The 21,957-nt window shown below is 44.0% G+C and overlaps 1 protein-coding gene across 2 annotated transcripts in view; it reads right to left on the minus strand.

The window, feature by feature from the left end:
• Window positions 1-21,023, minus strand: part of LRRC38 (leucine rich repeat containing 38) — a 35,110-nt gene extending 14,087 nt beyond the window's left edge. Inside the window, exons 1-2 of one of the 2 annotated variants that reach the window (XR_012654774.1) lie at window positions 20,853-21,023; window positions 16,035-16,116 (exon numbers count right to left, since the gene is read on the minus strand). Coding sequence is in view for 1 of the 2 variants with exons in the window: in XM_032775374.2 (XP_032631265.1) it covers window positions 11,878-12,505 (628 nt within the window). In the remaining variant the exon portion in view is untranslated. Of the gene's footprint in view, window positions 1-11,877; window positions 12,897-16,034; window positions 16,117-20,852 lie in introns of those variants that run through there. The other variant, XM_032775374.2, reaches the window with a different exon arrangement.
• Between the last annotated feature and the right edge of the window lie 934 nt (window positions 21,024-21,957).

Genomic DNA, 21,957 nt, shown 5'->3' on the forward strand with positions numbered 1-21,957 from the left:
ACTTCTATAGAACCCTGTTGATTTCACCCCTTTTAAAATTCTACCAGGCTTTCCCATAAAAGGTGTCTCATGGGGGCTGTGGAAGTCTGAAGTTGAAAAATTAGCTGGAGCTAATAAAGATGACAGTTATATAAATAGGGTGACCAGACAGCAAGTGTAAAAAATCAGGACCGTGGGGGGGAGGATAATAGGTGCCTATACAAGAAAAAGCCCCCAAAATCGGGACTGCGCCTATAAAATCGGGACATCTGGTCACTCTATATATAAATCAACTTGCTCCCACCCAGCGTACAGAAGAGTCACTTCTTCATACCAAACACAAATCTGTAAATGAAATAACAAGTGTTATAAATATGTCACGTGTTATTTTGGTCAGGGTCACCCTTTATCTTGTAAACTCCAGCTGTCCCAAGGACAAGGTCGTAAGTTCTGTATCATTCTGGTGTGTCGTTTGCAGAGACAGATGCATTCATGTGGGAAGCAGTCTATTGTTTCTCATTCTTGTTATTACTGGAACACTTAGAACCCCAGGCAGAGATCAGGCACTAGGCAGCAGCTAGGCATTGCACTAGGGCTTTTATGTGCACATGACAACAAGGTGGTCTGTGTCTTTAAGAACCGACAGTCTAAATAAAGTGGGAACCTTGGGACTGATGGAGCTGTAGAACATATTTTGAAAGGAGGTGTGTTCTGAGGCACATCAGGATATGTGCACTGTTTCTTTAAATAGCAGAAAGTAAGGAAGGATAGTGCTGAGGGAAGGTTCTAGGCAGAAGCTCAACTTATTTTAATAAAGTTCCTTGTTCAGTGTTCAAAGAACGGGACTCAGGGATGCTTTACTATCGTCAGACAGAGGGGGAGGAAACTGTTAAGGAGTCTTGCTGGTTGTTCTGCCTCCAATGGGGTAAAGCCCTAACTCTCAGGTGAAGGCACTCACACTGCACCTAATTAATATCTAAATGTAAAGGGGGGCATGAGGACTATGCATCTGCTTAAGTGCTTTGAAAATGGATACAATCTGGAAAATGGATCGATATCCTCCACACTTTTTTTTTTTGGATGAAAAATGGAAGACAATTTCAGCAAAAAATTGTTTCTCTTTTTAAAAACAGCTCTGTTAGAACATTGTGCCACCCAAAGAGATGTGACCCTGCCATCCTACCCGATCCTAACAGCACACAAAAAACATCCAGATACATTTAAGCTGTGTAGGAAATCTGTAACATTCAATATCCATGATTCAATCATGTTTGTCACTGGTGCTGGTTAGCCAAACAACTTTCTAGCTACACACCAGCTGGCCCACCGATTGCTTTGAAATTGCCTGCTCTGGGATCTGTTGTGAATATTTCCCCAGACGTCTGCAATGAGTGATGATATATAGTCCAGTAACTTCTGATTTGGTTTATGTTCCTCTGGCTCAAGATAAGCAGTAAATAGCACAACTGGCCTCAGGTTCACTTGACTCTGCTTCTGAGTACATGCTCTGTCCTTGGTTATTCCTAACACTTACGATGTTGTAGGAAATGTTTGTATTAGTTACACCTTTTATAAGGAATATTTTGAAGCCCATTAGTATTGCAATACCATTGCTTCAGTCTGTTTTCCCTTTAGGACTGGGATTGCCTCTTTTCTTTATACAGCACCCTACACAAATCCCAACTGGTCCCTTTGGGTGCTACCATACTATAAATCTTTACTACTTCTTCTACTAATAATTATAATTCCCTAATACCAGAAACTTCCTGTTGCCTTAGTTAAGATTACATGCAAACTATCCATTGAATAATTGATACATTTGTAAAACCCAACATATGCTGGCAGGCAATTAGCCAGCAGAAAGAGGGACTAACTTTATTGGTTACTGCAAATATTTTCCTCAACTCTATTTTAATCTGCATGAGTGAGTTACTGAAGATTATTGCAAGAGCATTTGAATATTCCATACCTACTTTTCAGGAAAAAAAAGTAAAATTGTTATTTGTCATTTTGAGTAAAATTGTAGCTGTTCGCTGATGTTACTGAGACTACAAAGCCTTGAAATGTATAAATGTGGTATTTTATTCCTTGTATTGTATTCTGCCTCTAGTTATGGATTCCTTTCTTCTACTTTAACACTGTCACTAATGTCTTAGCTGTTGCAGCAAACCCAGGACAAACAGCTACGGGGGTGGGGGGTAGTAATTAGTCCGAGGGAGTTAAAAGGCCTCTCCCAATCCACTGAGGAGAGATAACCAGGGGGAAATAGGGTTCAGTTGGAAAAGGAGTTACCAGGGAACTAATTAGGTTCAGCTGGCTCCAACAGCTTGAGACCTTTTTAAACCTTCCCCAACGTTGAGATGGGGGAAGCTGTCAGTAAGTGAGGTGCAGCAAGGTTCTGAATGCTTTGAGCAAGGAAGGCTGCACTGTGTCCCCAGAAGGGAAGAAAACAAGTACAAGGGACTGACTGAGGGAAGGAATAGCCAGACCCTGTGCTACCTAGAAGGATTTGCTTTGCCAAAGCCTGTGTCTCCAAGGCTAAAAAGGACTGAGCCTGCTGAGCAGAAGAAAGTACTTTGCCACACTGTATTAAGTACTGAGAGAGACTTCTGCTCTGAAGAGATTTGAACTGCCACTTGACTCCTGTCTATGGCTACCAAAAAAGAGAGGCAAAAAAAAAAAAATTCAAATCTGGGTGTCTATGGTTAGGCACCTAATTCCACATTTAGAGACCTATAAATAGCCTACTTTTTTTAAAGTAGGTGAGTGTCCACACTTCCCACTGACTTCAGTTTACCTTCAGTTAGAGCTGACTGCTCATCACCTTTGCAAATCAGACTATTTGTTTTGGATCCTAAATGTAGATTGAGCCTGAAACTTTTGGCCAGAGTGAATTTGCAAAATAGGAATGACCAAAATTCTCCTGAAAATCCTAAGAAATTAGGGACAGAACAAAAGAAGACAGTAACAGATCATTTTACTGCAACTGAGCAGGATTCAGTGTATAGATAAAAGCCCAAGCACAGTGCTTGTGGAGGAATTTTATTTCTGTTAGGGGATTCTGCATGAATAGACTAAAAGCTACTGAATGTGTGAGATGTCTTGGAGCTTTTAATTCCATTCCTGGCCTTGGATATTAGGTATTAAGCTAGTGATGTGTTAGTATATGCATCGATACCTGATGAAATGCTGTGCTATGGAAATGGATTGTAGTTGCTGCCTTTTCGGTGAAAGCTCGATCTAATTCTATACTAGCAAGTAGGGTAAAGGCAGCCTTGTGCGTATAGCAGAGAAACAGGTACAGGTACTGCTGGCAGGAAGCCAGGAGTGACAAAAAGGTCACTAGTTTCTGACTTTCCACCTGGCTAGAAATTCAAATAAAACTTGTGCCTTTACATATAGGGCACCATTTGAAATTAACCTTTACCATTTTCACTGAGTCCATTAGGGCCACTGATGTCAATGTGGCCAGGATTTGGCTGCTGGCAGCAAGAACCTACATCAGGAGTTCAAATAAATTGAAGCATACTGTTTTAGACTACATGCCATGACTTGGTCATCTCTTGACTCTCATCCATTGTAACCCTTCCCTCTGATCTCATCCCACTCCATTCTACAAAAAAAACCCACTGTTACTAAAGTTATTCTTTTCCATTGCTCCATCCTGGGAATCCCACATTGATTTCCTGTTACTGCCTTCAATTCAACCTCCACTTCCTCACTCCGGAAAACTTGCCCATAATCTCATCTCATCTACTGTGTATCACGGCTCTCATTTTCTCCTACTCCCTCACTCATCCCTAGCCTGCTTCCCAGTTCTGTTGTGCAGCTCATCTCTAAGCGGTCAATATCGGGGAGGTGGCTGACTACAAAGCTGCTCGTTGCACTAGTACAGCAGAGCGTTTGTCAGTGGTGATATGACGCCAATGCCCTTTGGCTCTCCTAAGGTCACACGTGACTCTTATGCACACAGTTTTCTAAAGCGGAGCAACAGCTGATGTAAAGAGTGCCTGGCAAACAAGAGAATGACATGGCTCAGGCTGGGGCCTTTGTATTTTCACGTGAGATTTCCTGCCACCAGTGGGGTCCCTTCCAACAGTTTTCAAAGGAAACCAGAGAGCTACGAGTCCACTGTTACTTCAGTACAGGAGATGTGGCTGTGACTCTACTAGGCTTAGATGGGGAATCTCCCACTGTTGCTGTCTCACTGGTGGGACCACTGATAGCACTAATGTAGACAGCATTGTCATTTAAACCACTGTGTCATCTAACCATGTTCAGAGCAGTGGTAAATAGTGCACCAGTGAAAACCAGTTCCCCATCTGCACTACAGCTCCCTCTGTTGGGACCGTTGATTTCGTACATTTATAACCACTTAAAATCTGTTAGGGAGTCTGAGTGGCCAACATAGTGGGCATCTGACTCCAGAAAAGGAGGTGGTGCATTATAGAGATTACACCAGACCATTTTGTTTTGATAATAGCCATTCACAGTCTCTACCCTCTCCTTAAATTGATGCAAGTCTTTGACATAGTTCCACAGCTGCAGCGTTTTAGCAAATAAGACCATCAAAGCTTTTTGTTCCTATAAAGTGCAGGGGGGAGTTAAATGGGGTATGCACTAAATAGCAACAAGATGAGAATGCCTGTACTATTGACACTAGGCTTAGTGGCACAGTGGCTGCTCTTTGCAAGAGCAATGCAGCACACCAGCTTCCTCACTCTTCCTGAAAAGGCTTTTTCCTAAGACACTGAAAGGGAGGGGGAAAAAAAAAAAAGGCAAGATGACAGAAAGGAGACACCACAGTCACACTTCAAGGACTATTTAAACTCTAATTAAAAGTCATGTTAAAAATGCATTAGCCATTAGTAAACAAGGTCATGCTCACAGCTACCCAAGGCATGTCCATGCAAGGTATAAAATAACAATAGAGACCTCTGCAAAGCACTTAATTAAATGTGGGCACCCCAGGCTACTTGAATTCCCTTCAGCACCTGCATTTCATCGGAACCCACCTTTTCCATGCGAATGGGGAGAATCAATGGGGTCCTTTTATAGCATTTAATTTTTAAAATTGCATCTTCCTTCCAAGCTATGTGCCCAGGAGGCTTTACAGGTTTAAATGATGAAATGGCAGAGTTAGGCCCCAATCCTGCAGTTCATGGTGCACCTGCAAGCAGCAAATTGCAGCATCAGGGCCTGCAGTAGTAAATAACATTAGAAGAGTGAAATTAAGAAGTTTAGACCTTTTCAGCTGAGATGGGACATGAGAGAGAGAGAGAGAGAGAGCGAGAGCAGATGAGGTCCAGAGACACAGGAAGGTTGTTACAGATCGCAGGAGCAGCAGGGTTGTATTTTCATGGCATTGCTTCATTCTACATGCAGCAGCAAATACCAGAAATCTCATGAGACTATGGATGAAATCCTGACCCTACAGAAGTCAAAAGCAAAATTTCCTTTGACTTCAGTTAGGTCAAGATTTTATCCAATAGTCCCAAGATCTCCCTAGACCAGGCCTGCAGACCCAGCAGACTTGGGTGGTTTGAATAGGCCTCTGAAAGTTATTCACACCAACCGTCCAAATGCTCTGCATTAGTTCTTGCTTTTTTAATAGCACATTTCTCACCCCACTTCTATCAAGTTCCTTAAGGGAGCCCATGTGAGCTCCTTCCCTCTTAAAGTTTCCACTCTGGAGAATCTGGACCTTGTCAATCACCTCTGGTAAAACCCAGCAAGCAAAAAATAAAATGTGTTATGGAGCCAATAGAATGAAGCAGAGGGGATGTCATAATGGCATAAGCCTCAAATGTGCACTTCCCTTGACTCCTTCAACCAACAGGGTCAAATCCTGGCAAAGCCAGCTCAGCCCTTGATCCAAATGAGATCATTAATGAAAGAGACCCCAACTTCTCTGCATAGACTCTACAGATCGGATGGAGGATTTCTTAAGAGCAGCCATTTGCCCTGGTTTTCTCCCTCACTATTCTTAGTATTCTGTGCACCCATCATCTACCTGGTTACTGCAATTTAATGGTGCCACATGTATATCCAATGAAATTCACCCCCCGTGCAGAGAGCCGGCACCAATTTAAACCTCAGGTTGAATTTCTTCCATAGTTTGGAAAGCACTTTTCGGATCCTTTCAGATCAAAGCTGCTATATACAATCCAAATATTATTATTACACTGACCTACACTTCTTTTGACAACTTGATGCATTGCACAAGTTCAGTCTTCACTAAACTTGGAATAATTTAGATCGGGGGGAGGGGGATTGCCCTTTGTTCTGGATTGTGATGAAAATTCAACATTTTGCATTTTTAAAAATATGCACTTGCCTTCCATAAAATTGGCAAAGTGATCAGCAGCCCTTTGTTTTGAGTGCAAAACATTTTATGCAGCTCCTGTCACAAGTTTGCTTTCAATTTAGGGTGTGAGAAGAAGCACTTTTTGCTGAGTAATGCTTTATTTAGAAATAAAGGTTAGGTGTATAAGCCTGACATCTATAAAAGGAATCAAATGCCAGCTGTTTGTGCGAAGTAACAGAGCCAGATAGGCAGGAGCAGCATAGCTGAGAAAAGACTTTCAGGTCAAACAGTCAAAGACAGATCAGCAGAAAAAGCAACTTCAGAGGCCTTTTCCAACAGTTGCCCTGCTAATTAGAAATCAGGCACAATGGATGTAAGTTTTGCAAAACGTTATGGGTTGAATTGTGATTCATATCCAGGTCACCGATTTATCCAAACATTTGGAGTGTAGAGGGAAGGAGGGTGTTTGGGATGAATTGTTCTGGGGTTTGACCCATATCTGCTGCAGCAGAATGGAATTTCTATTCAGATGGGCTACACTGCAGAGTGGTTCGAATGTTTTTCAAACCTCATCAACTAGGGGTTCAACTTCATCAGCTGGGTGTCTGTTTTGCAAAACCCAAACCCAAGGCACTTTTGGATCAGGATCTCATTTTAAGGAAATGCCCAAATTTTAGGAGTGGGGTAGTTGGTGGACTCGATACACAGTTCCAGTTTGTGTTATTCTTTGCTATCCTGGAGAGGCAGGGCACATTAAACTGCATTTTCAACAGTCTCATTTTAAGCTCACAATCAAGAGTAATTTTACAGCATCTGACTATCTTGAAGTTCCTCCCCACCTCCCCCCCCCCCAGGCACTTAGTTTCTGTTACTTTCTACCTGTCTCTGATCCTTACAGGGGCCATATTTCACGGTAGTATCTGAAAGCTGCAGTCCTGGCCCCAGTTCAGTCCCTAGTGCAGGTTGGGGACACCCCTATGGTTGTTTTAGCAGCCACAGAATAGCAGATGTGTACCTCCTGCCTCTTCTGGCCCACTTTGTCCTCCTCCAATCCACCCTGATGCCCTGAACCAGCTTTGAGCCTGCCAACGATGTCCACTGAAATTGATGGGGCATTATAGCTGGTGCAAAGAACCATAGGGCATTGATGAATCAGTCCCTTACCCCCTTAAATTTCCACCTGTATTTCAGGAAGGGGTATCTCTTTCCTTTTCTTTTCAAACAGGAACTCAGTATTGTTGAATGAAAGGCATATGAGATTCCCAGGCTCAATAACTTTACAGCTCTGTCCCTTGACAATCTGTGTTGTTAATCCTGACATATACCTAAACAATCTCAAGTGAAGATATTCACCAGTCAGTTCGCCACATCTCAGCTTTCCCCATTAGCATGTACTGTGATATTCCAGCACTGGGATTGCTCTAGACGTGAAAAGGAAAAGTGTGGTGCTGAATTCAGACCTTTATCTTGAAACCTGCACAATTTGTCCCTGTCTTTCCTTTCCAAACTGTTTCCAGGCATAATGCTGGCTGCCCTACTTATCTTGATGTGCTGTCAGCAAGAACAAGCCTCTGTGACTCCAAACTTGCAGCAGCACATCAGGGAATTCAGTTAGTCTGATCACCAAACGTCCACGTGGACTGCTGTTCGCACAGGCGCCGACTCCGTGGGTGCCCCAGGGCTGGAGCACCCACGGAAAAAAATCAGTGAGAGCTTATGCCACAGGCAGCCAGCTCCTCCCCTTCCACTCCAGCACCTCCCTTCCACCCGATCAACTTGAGAGAGGCAGAACTGGGCAGGAAGAGGTTGGGCAGGGGCAGAGCGGGTCTGGGAAGAGGTGGGGCGGGGATGGGGTCTTGGGGGAAGAAGTGGGGTAAGGAGACAATTACCTCCCAGATCTTACATACAACACTCACGTTAATACACCCCAGAATGGTGTTAGCCTTTTTTGCATTTGCATAACATTGTTGACTCGTATTCTATTTGGGGTCCAAAACCTTATCAAAATCAAGATATATCACACCTGCTGCTTCTCCCTTATCCACTAGGTCAGTAACCCTATCAAGAAGGAAATTAGGTTGATTTGGCATGATTTGTTCTTAACAAATCCATGCTGGCTATTCCTTACAACCCTATTATTCTCTAGGAGCTTACAAATTGATTGTTTAATCATTTGATACTGTATCTTTCCACATATTGACATTAAACTGGTTGGTCTATAATGCCCCTGGTCCTCCTTGTTCTCCTTTTTTAAGATAGATACTATGTTTGCTCCTTTCCAGTCCTCTGGGACCTCACCCATAGTCCCTGAGTTCTCAGTGACAATTGCTAATGGTTTCAAGCTTGCTTCAGCTAGTTCCTTAAGTACCCTACGATGAATTTCATCAGTCCCTGTTGACGTGAGTACATCTAACATATTCTTTAACCTGTTGTTTTCCTATTTTGGCTCTGTTCCTTCCCCCTTGTTGTTAATATTAATTATGTTAAGTATCCAGTCACAATTTACCATTTTAGTGAAAACTGGAGTAAAATAGGCATTAAAATACCTCAGCCCTTTTGATGTCATCAGTTATTAGCTTTTCTTCCCTGTTAAGTAGAGGAACTATACTTTCCTTTGTCTTTCTCTTGCTCCTAATGTATTCACAGAACCTCTTCTTATTGTCTTTTATGTCCCTTGCTAGCTGTAACTCACTTTGTGCCTTAGCCTTTCTAATTTTGTCCCTACATGCGTGTGCTGTTCTTTTGTACTCCTCCCTAGCAATTTGCCCATGTTTCCACTTTTTGTAGAATTCCTTCTTGATTTACAGGCCATTAAAGAGGGATCCTTATTCTTTTATATTCTTCCTATCTTTCCTTCACACTGGAATAGTTGGCAGTTTTGTCTTTAATATCAACTCCTTGAGAAACTGTCAGGTCTCCTGAACTCCATTTTCCCTTAGATTTTTTTCCCATGGGATCTTACTTCCCAGTTCTCTTAGTTTGTTAAAGTCTGCTTTTCCGAAGTCCATTATCCTTATTCTGATGATCTCACTCCTTCCTTTCCTTAGAATGATGAAATCGATCATTTCATGATCACTTTCACCCAAAATTCCTTCTACCTTCAGATTTGCTACCAATTCCTCCCTGTTGGTGAAAATCAAGTCTAAAATGGCTGCCTCTTGGTTATTTCCACCACTTTCTGAAACAAAAAAATTGTCCCCAACACATTTCAACAACTTACTGGAAATTTTGTGTTTTACTGTATTACTTTTCCAACAGATGTCTGGATAGCTAAAGTCCCTCATTACCTCCAGGTCTCGTGTTTTGGATATCTCTATTATTTGTTCTAGAAATGCTTCATCCACAGCTCATCCTGATTTGGTGGTCTATCGTAGACCCCTACCATGATGTTACCCCTGTTATTTACCTCTTCTATCTTTACCCAGAGACTTCCAAGTGGTCTTCCTCTCATAGAATCATAGAAGATTAGGGTTAGAAGAGACCTCAGGAGGTCATCTAGTCCAATCCCCTGCTCAAAGCAGGACCAACACCAACTAAGTCATCCCAGCCAGGGCTTTGTCAAGCTGGTCCTTAAAAACCTCTAAGGATAGAGATTCCATCTCTCACCTCCTTCTGGAGCTCAGAATAAATATATAGATATTCTTGGGTTCATCTGGGGTTGGAAATGACTTAAACAAAACATTGTGAAAAGTGTTTTTAGCTTTGCTGACCCCAGGAAGCATGGGAAATCCTGTAAGAAAACTTGATCTCCAGGGATTTCCAGGCAAAAGAAAGACAGGTGAACTTAGAAACAGGCATAAGACCAATGGGAGGGTGAAAGTGGAGTGGGAGGAGGAAGGTATGCTGGGAAGGGAGGCAGATTGGGGAGGGAGGGTCTAGTTATTTGAATATTTTTGAAGGTGGAACAGATTGGGTTGGTTTGGGGGCATGGGAGAAAGATTGGCTAAGAAAAAGGGGTGGAATGAGGGATAATGCTGACTCAGGTAAGGAGGTGGAGGGGAAATGATCATAGCTTTTGCTCAGTTAAAGGTTTGGGGAGAAAAATTAAAATGCCGTTGAGACAAGGAGTTGGGGGAAATAGGTGACAGTTCCGTTAGGACACAGAGGGGCAGATGGATGAAGGTTTGGCTTGGATACAGGGAAGAGATGGGCCAGGCTTTGGCTCAGATCCTGCCAACACTCAGCTCAGAGACAGACTAAAGCTGGCCCCAGGCATCGTAGGGGAAGTAGGTCAAGATTCGGCTCACGCCTGGTGGGGGTGGGAAGATCAACCCTTTTTCTCCCCAAATCACTTCATTCATCTCTAATAGGAGCTGGTTCCATTACATCCTTGAGCACCTAGGGCAAACAAGATTAATGTATCAAAAATGCCACCCAAGGTCACAAGCACAGGGAGAGCTCATATAAGTGATTACAGCCTCTCTGGTAATGAAGAGGAGGGAAAAAGCTATTGAAATCATTTTCTTGGCTCATTCTGTGTTTTTCCCCCTCTGCCTCTGACACTCCTTGAAATACACAGAGATGCTCTTTAGAGTATGAATTCTCCTTTTTTCTCCATCTCCTCCCATTCTCCCTGGCTCTCAAGTCTCAGCCTTTTATCACCCCACCCCCTAATCCTCCCAAGTCAAACATAGTTCTACTCAGAAGCAGACTGGGCAGCAGTGATCTCACTGGGGTGTTACTTTGTGGACCCTCAGTAACACTGTTAGCACCTACGCTCCTAGCTGTTTGTCTTTCACCTGCATCTTGGGGGCTGAGTGGCATGAGTTTATGACCTGATGCTTGTTGGGAACCATGAACTGTGGTTGATATCAAGATAAGGCTTGTAAGATTAAGAGGAGCTTTGGGCAGGGAGAGTCTGGATTCCTGCACATGGCTGCTTTAATATTATTTCGATACACATCTGAAAAATAACCAGCCAAAACCCCAGAACCAAGTGCTCTGCCATTTCAGGTGTTCCAGATCCAAACCTGGATGCCGTTTCAAATTTTGCAGCTTGAGCTCTCATGTAAATTGGCTTCCAAAACTAAAAGCTAAGTTATTTGTCTGAAAACCAGCAACAACCAAGCTGGAATTTGAGATGCTAATGCAGGCAATCAAAAGGAACTGATTCCAGGAAAGGGTCAACAACCACAGTGGTATAAATTGGGATGCGTGGACTGAACTATCCTGTGCTGCTTCACAGAAAATCAAGGCAGGGTAAAATCAGGTTCCCCCATGTGCTGGCACAAATATTCAGCCATTCAAAGGGCTTATTAAGGGAAAGCTATTTATTTACTTAATAGAAACCAAAGCCTGGAAGAGAATTAGTGCTGGGTTACCCTAACTGAAAAGGCTCCTTCTCAACCTGGATAGGTTTTAGTCTCAGGACAAAAATATCACATTTACTGGGAGGGGATGTTGTTACTAAAGGAAACCGGCTTCATTTTAAGGGACTCACTGGTTCAAATGTGTAATTGTGGTAGGACCAGAATTCACAGGTTGGATCACTGCCGGCAATACACCCAGACAGACAAGCTGACCAACAGGAACAGCGTGAGAGAACGCACACACACACACACACAGCCTTCTTGCAAGTCATTTAGCTTTACCTTTCTGAAGCTTAGATGCATTCTCTTGTATCCAGCTGAAGAGGTTGGCAAAGTCACAGTCACAGACCCACGGGTTGCCCTCTAGACGTATAGTCCGAAGGGACGGAAGTGCATCCAGGGCAGCCACGTTGAGGCTCTGCAAGTTATTGTCATTCAGTTCTAACACTTGGAGCTGTTCCAGGTTCTCAAAAGCAGCCTCATCCACATCCACTAGGTTATTGTTCCCAAGGCTTAATTTTATCAGCTTCTCTGCCGACTTGAATATCCCAGCATCGAGCTGCGTTAAATTATTGTAGCTTAGGTCTAAAAACACCAGCTTGGTGGAACTGCTGAAAGTGCCCTCTGCTAAGGAGGTGATTGAGTTATTCCTGAAGTCCAAGTAGACTAGGTCCCCATAAAAGATAAAGAAATCAGCCGGTATAGCCTGAATGTTGTTGTCAGCTATGAGAAGTTTCCGTACGTCCAGTGGAAAAAGATTAGGAACACTGGGAAGTCCTTGATCCCTGCAGTCTATGGTGTGGGAGTCCATACAGCTACAGAGAGGAGGGCAAAGATGCCCAACGGGCAGGAAGAGCAGGCAGAAACCGAGAGAAAGTAGAAGGCAGAGGGGAAAGCATGGCCACATCATCAAGGATTTGAAAGCTGTGATGAGCACCGCTGCTAGGAGAAAGACATTTTGCTCAGCTGGGTAGCAATGCCTGGTAGTTTGTGTGTGTGCGTGTGTGTGTGGTTGTATCCAAGAGATCACATATCATCATAGATCAGATAGCAGCCGACTAGGGAGGAGGGGGAGAGAGTGTGTGTGTGACTGAGGGAGAGAGGGAGGGAAGCAAATGTGAGGATTTACACTATCAGGGATTTAGAATGTAGGGAAGAGAGAGAGGACTGAGCGGATGGATGAGCTTTGAAGGACTCCCTTGTTTTTGCAGGTTAAAGGAAGCAGAGAGCCTGTCTGTGTGTTTGCTGCTTATTCCAGCAATAGGGAAATCAGAGCTTCTCCTGTGGCTCTGTGAGCAGCAGTTAACTGTCACCAGTTCATAGTTAACTAGCCGTGAATATGATGAAACCTGATGAAATCAGTTATTTTATTTCTTCCCTCACCAAGCTGTGCTCCTAGTTCTAAGTGCCCCGTGCCCAAAAGACAGCCAGGCAGGGGGAGGGGAGGGAACCAGCCCGGACTGCTGCTAAGGTCTCTTTTTTTCCATTTGCAAAGCAGGGGGGCAAAGACCAGCTGGGGCAGGGAACACTGACTTATGTTTTATCTGATTGCTCTTCCTGAAAGTACTGGCTTCTTTTGGTTCAGATCAAGTGTAACCTCAGTTAAATAGGAGTCGACCTACCTTCCACGAGGGGATAGAACCCATAATAGCAAGAAGGGGCACTCAATCTATTAGGCATTTATATGGCTCCTTTTTTATGATCCACAGCTGCTACTTTTTAATGTTGCCCTGGCCACGTCACCAGGAGGCCAGGTACAAACATGTCTTATGGGCCAGATCCTTTGGCGGAGTAAACTGAAGGCAGTGGAGTGACATAGATTTACATCTGCTGAAAATTTGGCCTCAGGGGTTTTGGAATATCTGACATTCTTCCCATCCCCACCCCCAGCAGACATGCCTTTGTACAGAAGCATGTGTGTCTTCGGGACACTCTCCCCAGTATCAGTGCCCCAAGGATTTATCCTCCCCTTTGGCTACAGGGAGCTGAGCATGTTCTACAGACAGACAGACTCGTGGCCCAGATGCCAGATCAGCAGTTTAAGGGCTATGGGGGAGATATTCCAGAAGCATAATTGATCTTTAGGTGCCTAACTCCTGTGGCCTAACTCCCATGGCAGAGCGATGGGCACTGGGCACCTACATGCCAATTTTGCCTTTCCCTAACCCACCAGGGGAGCTTGTCATGTTGGTTTATTATCACATGAGAGAAACGTGTGTAGAGTCACTGTTACCCAACACAGGCTGCCCAAGTGCCTTTCCCTCTAAGCAGGGCTGCCCAGAGGATTCTGGGGGCCTCGGGCAAAGCAATTTTGGGGGTCCCTTCCATAAAAAAAGCTGCAATACTATATTCTTGTGGGGACCGCTGTGGGACCCAGAAAAAATTGCCCCACTTGCTCCTCCCCCAGGCAGCCCTGTCTCTAAGGCTTTGTCTACACTAGACAGCTAAAAGTCAGGCAGCGTAGCCGTTGTTTGTCGGCACTTTTGCTGACAAAATACTTCCACCCCCAACGAGCAGTGTTGGCGTTGTCGACAGGAGAGCACTTTTGCCAACAATGCGTTGTTCACACAGACACCTGACTTGGCAAAACGTTTGTCTTGGGTGGGGGGGTAGCACCTCTGAACGACAAAAGTTTTGTCACTCAATTGCCAGTGTAGACATAGCCTAAACCAGTCTATACTTGAAGTGCTTCGCGCTAAATCTGACTAGAGAAAGTGGAGTTTGGGGAAAGAGAGGGATAGCTGCATCTGTATTTGCCAGGTCTGTGCTACTCGTCCCACAGAAATAGACGCTCCATTCACCTTTCATTTAAGAAGACTTCTCCGTGTAGGACGGCCTGCAATTGGGACTACTCCACGCACTCTGCTGTTCTGGAAATGAGGGCTCTGCTTTACCACATTATTCATTATTATGCCAGTTCTCATGACTATTGGTGGAAGAGAGCTGGGGTGAAATCGCTAGCACCTGGTTCTAAGGTGCCCCGCTCAATCTGCCTTGCTGACTCTGCAGAGTAGTTGTGTATCACATAATGATTTGAGAAGTTTATGATAACAAAGGGATTATTCAGATGCACTAACTTACAGGGAAGGCTTGGCTTGTTTCATCTCACGCTCGCTAGCTCTGGTGGGTTTGTTTAGCTGTTGTAATGAGAGTGCGAGCTTGAGGAGAGCGCACCAGTAATGAGACCTAGCTGGGGAAAGTGAGGTTACAGCAGGAATTTGAAGGAGGCCAAGGTAAGGCACTAAGACGGGCACAAAGCAGCCATAAAAGCCCCGTCCCTTGCGAATACCCTGGCAAAGGGGATTTTTCCAGCAGGCACAATGACAATTCAGGAGGCTCTGCACCAGTTCCCACATGCACCCATGCAGGAGGTGTGTTGGGGGCAGGAAAGAGTGGGCTGTGGGAGGGAGGAGGCATTAGCTGGACATCCCAACACTCCGGCTATTCCCTGATTGCAAACAGCCCAGTGGATATTACAGCTGGGGCACAATTTAGGACATCCTTCTGGGCTGCTCTAGCCCACACTAGGGGCCATACAGCCCCAGGCAATGGAAGGCGCAAGCCACTCCCACTCCTTGGGTTCAGCACCACAGGCAGGTTGGCCCCGCTCAGGGCAAAGGGGATGGGAAAGGCTGTTCAGATGTAAGGGGTCGTATGGAAAGAGACAGAACGGCAAGTAGGAAGAGGAGACAAAGGAGGGGCAAGGTGCCGTGAACACTGCTACCCTGTCCTGCAACGTCCTCTCTTACTGCACTTGCTAGGCCCCTCTAGGGTGACCAGATGTCCCAGTTTTATAGAGACAGTCCCGATATTTGGGGTTTTTTTTTTCATATGGGCTCCTATTACCCCCACACACACACACACACCCGCTGTCCCAATTTTTCACACTTGCTATCTGGTCACCCTCTGCCAGTGTAGTGCCCCTATGCTATTCCACCCCTCACGTCTGACCCTTCGAATTTCCTTTATAAAGCCACCAAGAGTGAAGTGGGCACAGTTAGCTCTTTAAATCACTAGGATAGAGGGATAGCTCAGTGGTTTGAGCATTGGCCTACTAAACCCAGGGTTGTGAGGTCAATCCTTAAGGGGGCCATTTGGGGAACTGGAGTAAAAATCTGGGGGTTGGTCCTGCTTTGAGCAGGGGGTTGGACTAGATGACCTCCTGAGGTCCCTTCCAACCCTAATATTCTATGATAAGTCCAACAAACTGTTACAACTGTGATTTTAAAAATCCCATAACCAAATTAACATGCAAATCAACACCTGTGAACTTGCCACAAAACGCATGTCCCTTCTGGCTTCGAATTCCTCCACAATCAGCATTAGAAAGGAACGACAACTGATATTTCTTATGCAGAATTGCAGGCTTTTAACCTTGAAAGGCCCAGTCTTGCAAACAACAGCTACCAGGATGTAGGCCCATTGGGAGTTACAGGTACCTCTCTAGGTCACAGCTGGTGCTGTTCCTGTTTTCTTCAGGTACAAAAGACAGAGCTGTCACCATACCTGGTTAAGTAGTCCCTGTAAGCAATAATAATTAATTAATTAATAATTAATTTCTTCCATTTACATAGGGCATGTTCCTGTGCTCATTGACGTCAATATTGACTTGCATGGTTCAGAATCAGGACCATAATGCTTTTCACTAATCCTATTTTACACGGGGGAAATTGAGCTTAGAGACATTAACCCCTGATTTGCCAAAGAAAGATCACTGTATTAGCAGAAGCAAGAACAGAACTGAGTTCTCCTGACTCCTAGGTCCTACCACCGTCCTCTTCCCTAAAGAGACTTCCTCATTGGTGATTAAATCAGAAGCTTCCTTTACCTAGCATAGAAGGTGCTGCCTGTGGTGAAAGAAGATTTCCTTAGCTTGTCATTTTGTATCTCACTCACATAAATGTGGTATGAGATTTCCATGTGGCCTGAAGGCAGACTTCATGTCCGAGGCATTCCATGTGCAGAGCAAGGCAGAAGGCCAAAGATTGCAATCAAGCTTTGGATCCCACAGTGAGGTGCTAGCAGACAGGAGAACGCCTTTTCTTGTGTGGTGCAAACACAGAGCACACTGGCCTGTCCCAACGAGCTTACAGCCAAACCAAACCAAGTTTAACAGATGATGGTTGTGTATAACAATGTTACTCTTTGGTTGTACAATAGCAGCCGTTCTGTTTCTTGAGCCCTACCCTGCTACCTCTCCTGTACTATCCTTGATTTCCTCCCGACTTGTTTTTTAATCTGTCTGACATTTCTGTGTTTCTTTGTTTTGCTGCTTTGCTCAGCAATTTCCTTGGCTTTTGCTTGCTTGGGTGTCTCACCCGTCTCCCTCACAATCGAAAGTCTCTCTCTCCTCCCTTTGAAACTTCCTTCAGCGTTAATATTTTAAACATTCAAAACGTTTCCAGGAATTCTGCTACGGGGACAGAGCTGCAGCAGAATTATCTAACGAATAATCCAGTAAGAGACAGTTACTACAGTGAGTGGTCCCGTCCTTTATTTGTATCACACAGACATAGTTGCCCTGTGCTATTTACATGGCCTGTTTTCTGCTAAGTATATAGCACCCTCTTGTGATCTACATGTCAGTGGCCATTATATAGTTAATTATATCACTATATTACACCTATTTCCGATTCTAACATGCAGTTTATATTCTGAGCTCTGTTTCTTTCCCCCCTTCCAAAAACACGCTACAAAATGAAACTACAGGATTTAATTCATTCTGTCTCCCTTTCAGCTGGCTATTTTTGAGGCGCTATAATCAGACAGAGGCATAGATTGAAATAACTATGCTGCCCATGGGCAATTCTTCCAGCTATGTGGCCTATGCACTGGCCAGATCACACTATAGACGTGTGCAGAATGGGTGAATAAAGTTCTCCTCTATATTGCAGCTTCAATTTCCCTGCCAGCAGCCCTGCCTCTAAGTACAAGGAGCCAAAATTCAAGCCCACTGCAAAACAATGTAACTCCAGTCCCTGAAGCCAATGGAGTTGGAATCACACTAGGTCTCAGTTTGGCCCACTGTGGGTAGTTCAGTAACTCTCTTGGACATTTCTTCTAGGAATTAGGACCGGCAGGCTTAGGTTTTGAATGTCATCTGGCAGATTTGGAGCTTTCAGGTAAATGTAGAAGCATCTGATGCTAGGTAAAACAAAACCTCGGCATTTTTCCTTTGGCCCCAGAGGCCAAAGAGCTTGAAAACAAAATTGCTCCATGACTATTCCATGATTTTTCAGAGTATGCAGGGTTCAGTTATATTTTCCATTTTTCTTGTTCCCATCCAGCACTTCCCAACAGGTAAAGCCACACCCATAGGAATCAAAAATTTCCAGGGCCAAACTTACATTCATCCAATTTTGAAAAACCACAACTTTTCCAATCAGGTATATACCATGCAAAAACTTGAGCACATGGTCAGACATCTCCTGCCCCAAATGTCCACACTGAACACCCACTTCCAAGCTCCCCGAAGACCAAGGGGCAAAGACGGGCTTTGCAGCATGCCTCGGAGGTTACCACAGTCATATTCCTTGTCAATGTCCTATATTTTTAGCTCTCCGAGCCAGAGATTGTCTTTGTTTTACTCATTTGTACAACACCGAACAAAATGGTCCCTGACTGGGACCTCTAAGCACTACTGTCAGATAACTCATCATTGCAAAACACACCTGCCTATGATAACCAGCATTGCTCCATGCAAGTATTCCAAAATAATGAAGGGAGCTATTGTGCTTAGCCCCTGTGTGGACAAAAAGAAGGCATAAGGAGCTCCCCTCACCACCTATTTGCACTGGCTGGGCACAATGGCAGGCCTTGTACAAGGACCTGAGTGCAAATCTGCTTTCTGTGCAAGGGATTATCAGCAGCAGCCTATCCCAAACTGAACCAGGGCGGGGTGAGGCCATCCATCTGTTGGTCTGTCTTGGAGTTTTATACTCCTGTCCATCACCATCACTGTAGTATAGGGGTCAGCTACCTTTCAGAAGTGGTGTGCCGGGTCTTCATTTATTCACTCTCATTTAAGGTTTCGTGTGCCAGTCATATATTTAAATGTTTTTAGAAGGTCTTTTTCTATAAGTCTATAATATATAACTAAACTACTGTTGTACGTAAAGTAAATAAAGTTTTAAAAATGTTTAAGAAGCTTCATTTAAAATTAAATTAAAATGCAGAGTCCCCCAGACTGGTGGCCTGGACCCGGGCAGTGTGAGTGCTACTGAAAATCAGCTCATGTGCCGCCCTAGGCACCCGTGCCATAGGTTGCCTACCCCTGCTGTAGTATCTCAATGCCTCCCACATAAAACCAATAGCAAAATAGCCATCTGGATACTGCTAATGTTACACCCTTTCCTCACTGGCCACCAGAAAGAGAGAGAGAAAGAAGTGCATTCTGCACCCTTGGGGAAGGTGGCACAATTTCTGTGTTCCCCCTGCTTCACTGCCTCCAAAAACTGACTACGCTTTAAAGATACAGTATAACCCCAGCCAATTTCAATAACTGAGTAACTAGAAGAGCAGGTGCAGCCATCTCTCGGAAAAGCCTGAGGGACACAGATATTTCAACCAAGAGACCATTACGTATAACAGACTGAAGCAGAGAGCTGTCTATCCTAACGGAAGTCCGTGAAAAGTTAATGGAGCAATCTTTTTAAAGGATGTTGTTATTCCAGACTTATGCTTTACTGGGCTTAGGTACGGGTCATGCCCGGGGGCTGCAGTACTAGGTGCATCTGATGAGCACCAGCTCCCTTCCCCTTCATCATCATCCATCAGCAATGCGTGCTGAGGCCTAAATGTTCAAACTTGGATGGGCAAAGTTAAGAACCTTACTTAAACCAATTAATTAATTAAACACTGAAATGAATGGTATTTGCAAGTGCTCAACATCTCTGAAAATCTCGTATTTAGTTGCCTAACATTTTGATGCAGATTCTTTCCTCTGATGACAAATATTTGCAACTATTCTGGGCAGGGATGGTTGATGTTAGTATGAACATCATTGGACAGTTTTTCTTTCACTCTTTCTTAGATGTAAGATCAAAAGAAAAAAAGGGAGAAAAGGGAAACTTATTTGTCTTGTTTAATTCCTAAGGAATGTTGGGAACTGAAGGGAACTGGAGCTTGTGTTATATCTGCTCTAAGTCCTTCATTGCTGCTACTGCTGCTCCACTGGGAGACAAAACATCTCAGAATTAATCAGCTTCACAGTGGCAATGATTGAATTTGAAAACTTTAGACACTGCAGTTCAGCAGCCAAACGAGTCCAGCAATCTACATCAGAATGATTCCATCATTTGCTCCACAGGGAACATGGGTTAGACAGGCATGTGGTGACTATGTTATTAGCAAACCCTTTAAATACAACACAACCATTCATGGACCAAAGGACCCTGTAAGTTCTGTTTCCGTACCCCAAAAAGGTGTTGGTACACAACTGTCAACACGTAGTTAGGTGCCCAGCCTGTGTCACATGCAGTAGCAGGTAATTTGACATACTGGCCCAGTATTACCGGGGTTTCAAGGGGAATTAAAGGCAATTAAAAGTGGCAACTTGCCAGCTCATGGGAAACACTGTCTTGTTATCGAACAGGAATGATTGAGTGTCCCCAATGCACTTGATGAGTGAACTGTTGTGTCTCTGGTTACTGGGAGTTCATTAAGTCGGTGGCGTACAGAATTATGAGCTTTACGGCTCATGATGTTCTACACAGGTATCCGTACAGCACTGCCTAAGCTTCCAAAGTCCAGCCCTGGCATGCCCATGTCTTAATGAAAAACTTGGCATGGGGCCCCCAAACATTGCACGAATTTTAAAAGTACTAGTTCTCAAAATGTGGTCTGTGGACCACTAGTTGTTGGAGAAAGCTGACGGTCTTTCTGTCTTATATCCAGCTACTCAACTGCATTAGAAGACAGCTAAAAATACATTGAACACTTCCCTACTGTTACTTTTCTATGTAGTTGCCACAGAGATGTTATGCAAATGTGACAGAAAGCGGACAGGACCCACATGATATCAAGTGAGAGGGGAGCATAAGTGCTGGAACTTGGGGTGCTGCCTCACCCCCTAACTTGAAATGTTTTCTATCATATACAGGGTTTACAGTTTGGTTCAATGGCTCTCCACACCCCTACTATACAAATTGTTCCAGCACCTCTGGAAGGGAGGTATCTATGCGACACTCCATCTCCATTAAAAGGTGCTCCCCACTATGACAAAAATTGAGAATTCCTGCTTTAAAAAGGTTGCTCACCTCCAGGATTGGTTTGGACAAGCAGTTTGGACCATGTCTGGAGTCTGCATAATTGGCCAGGACTCCTCACAAGGACAGGCCTTCTCATGAGATTTGCAGCACACTGCATCTGGTCAAGCTGGGAATATGGCAAGAAAGAGCATTTCTTGGAGGATCATGGTGTATCCCGGTGTAGTCTTGGACATGCAGAGAATCACAACTATTCAACATAATGGGACAGGAGGGGACAAAAGATTAAATATTTTAGAACCTGCAAAAAGGTTTAAGTTTGGACTCAGTTCTCCAAACAGCTGAAAGGTTAGAGTGGGAAGGAAGTTCTGTTTTGTCTGACCCAATTTCTCCAACTTAAAGTTGACCCATTATAAGGCAAATCTACCTCACTTTTGACCAGGATAATACACTCAGTCACCGTACATCTGCAGACTAGTTGCAAGAGCTCTAATGATGGGTCAGTTTATAATTCAGCTCTCTGCCTATTCCAGCTGATTTCTATCTAAAGATGTCCAAGTGCCTTACAGAGATAGCTGTTTTCAACATGTTTTAGCTTCTTTTAAAGCAACAAATGACATTTTTCTGTTCGCTGTTAACAAATGTTTAACTTCAAACATCTCAGTTACATTAATCTGTGAAGTGTATGCATATGGATAAATCTTCCTCTTTGTTTCAAGTGAATTTCCATTATTATATTTTATAATGCAGTCGCACCTAAAGACCCCGCACAGAAACAAGCCCCAATGTGCTGTACATAGGAGAGAAGACAATCCTGACACTATCTCAAAGGGTTGACAATCTAAAAAATAGCTTGCAACTAATCATCAGTTCTCTCTTCTGCTGTTTAAGTTAAAAACAGAGCTGTGTGATACTGTGACAATCTGGTTTTAGGTTCCTTCACAACCTTCAAATCTCTAGCCAGGTTCATTGAAAGGCTCATAAAGAGTTGAAAAATCTGGCACGAACCTGGGGTCTGAGCTTGCTCCACAGTCTGGAGATAAATTTTTGAGTAAACCTTATGTGACATTATTATTTTCACTGGAAAACATATGAATCTCACTGGTTTTTAAACAGCAGCTTGAGTTGAGTGTTACTTTGAGTTCTGAGGCTTGTT

This window comes from Chelonoidis abingdonii, chromosome 23, assembly GCF_003597395.2.
Source record: "Chelonoidis abingdonii isolate Lonesome George chromosome 23, CheloAbing_2.0, whole genome shotgun sequence".
Classification (NCBI taxonomy): domain Eukaryota; kingdom Metazoa; phylum Chordata; order Testudines; family Testudinidae; genus Chelonoidis; species Chelonoidis abingdonii.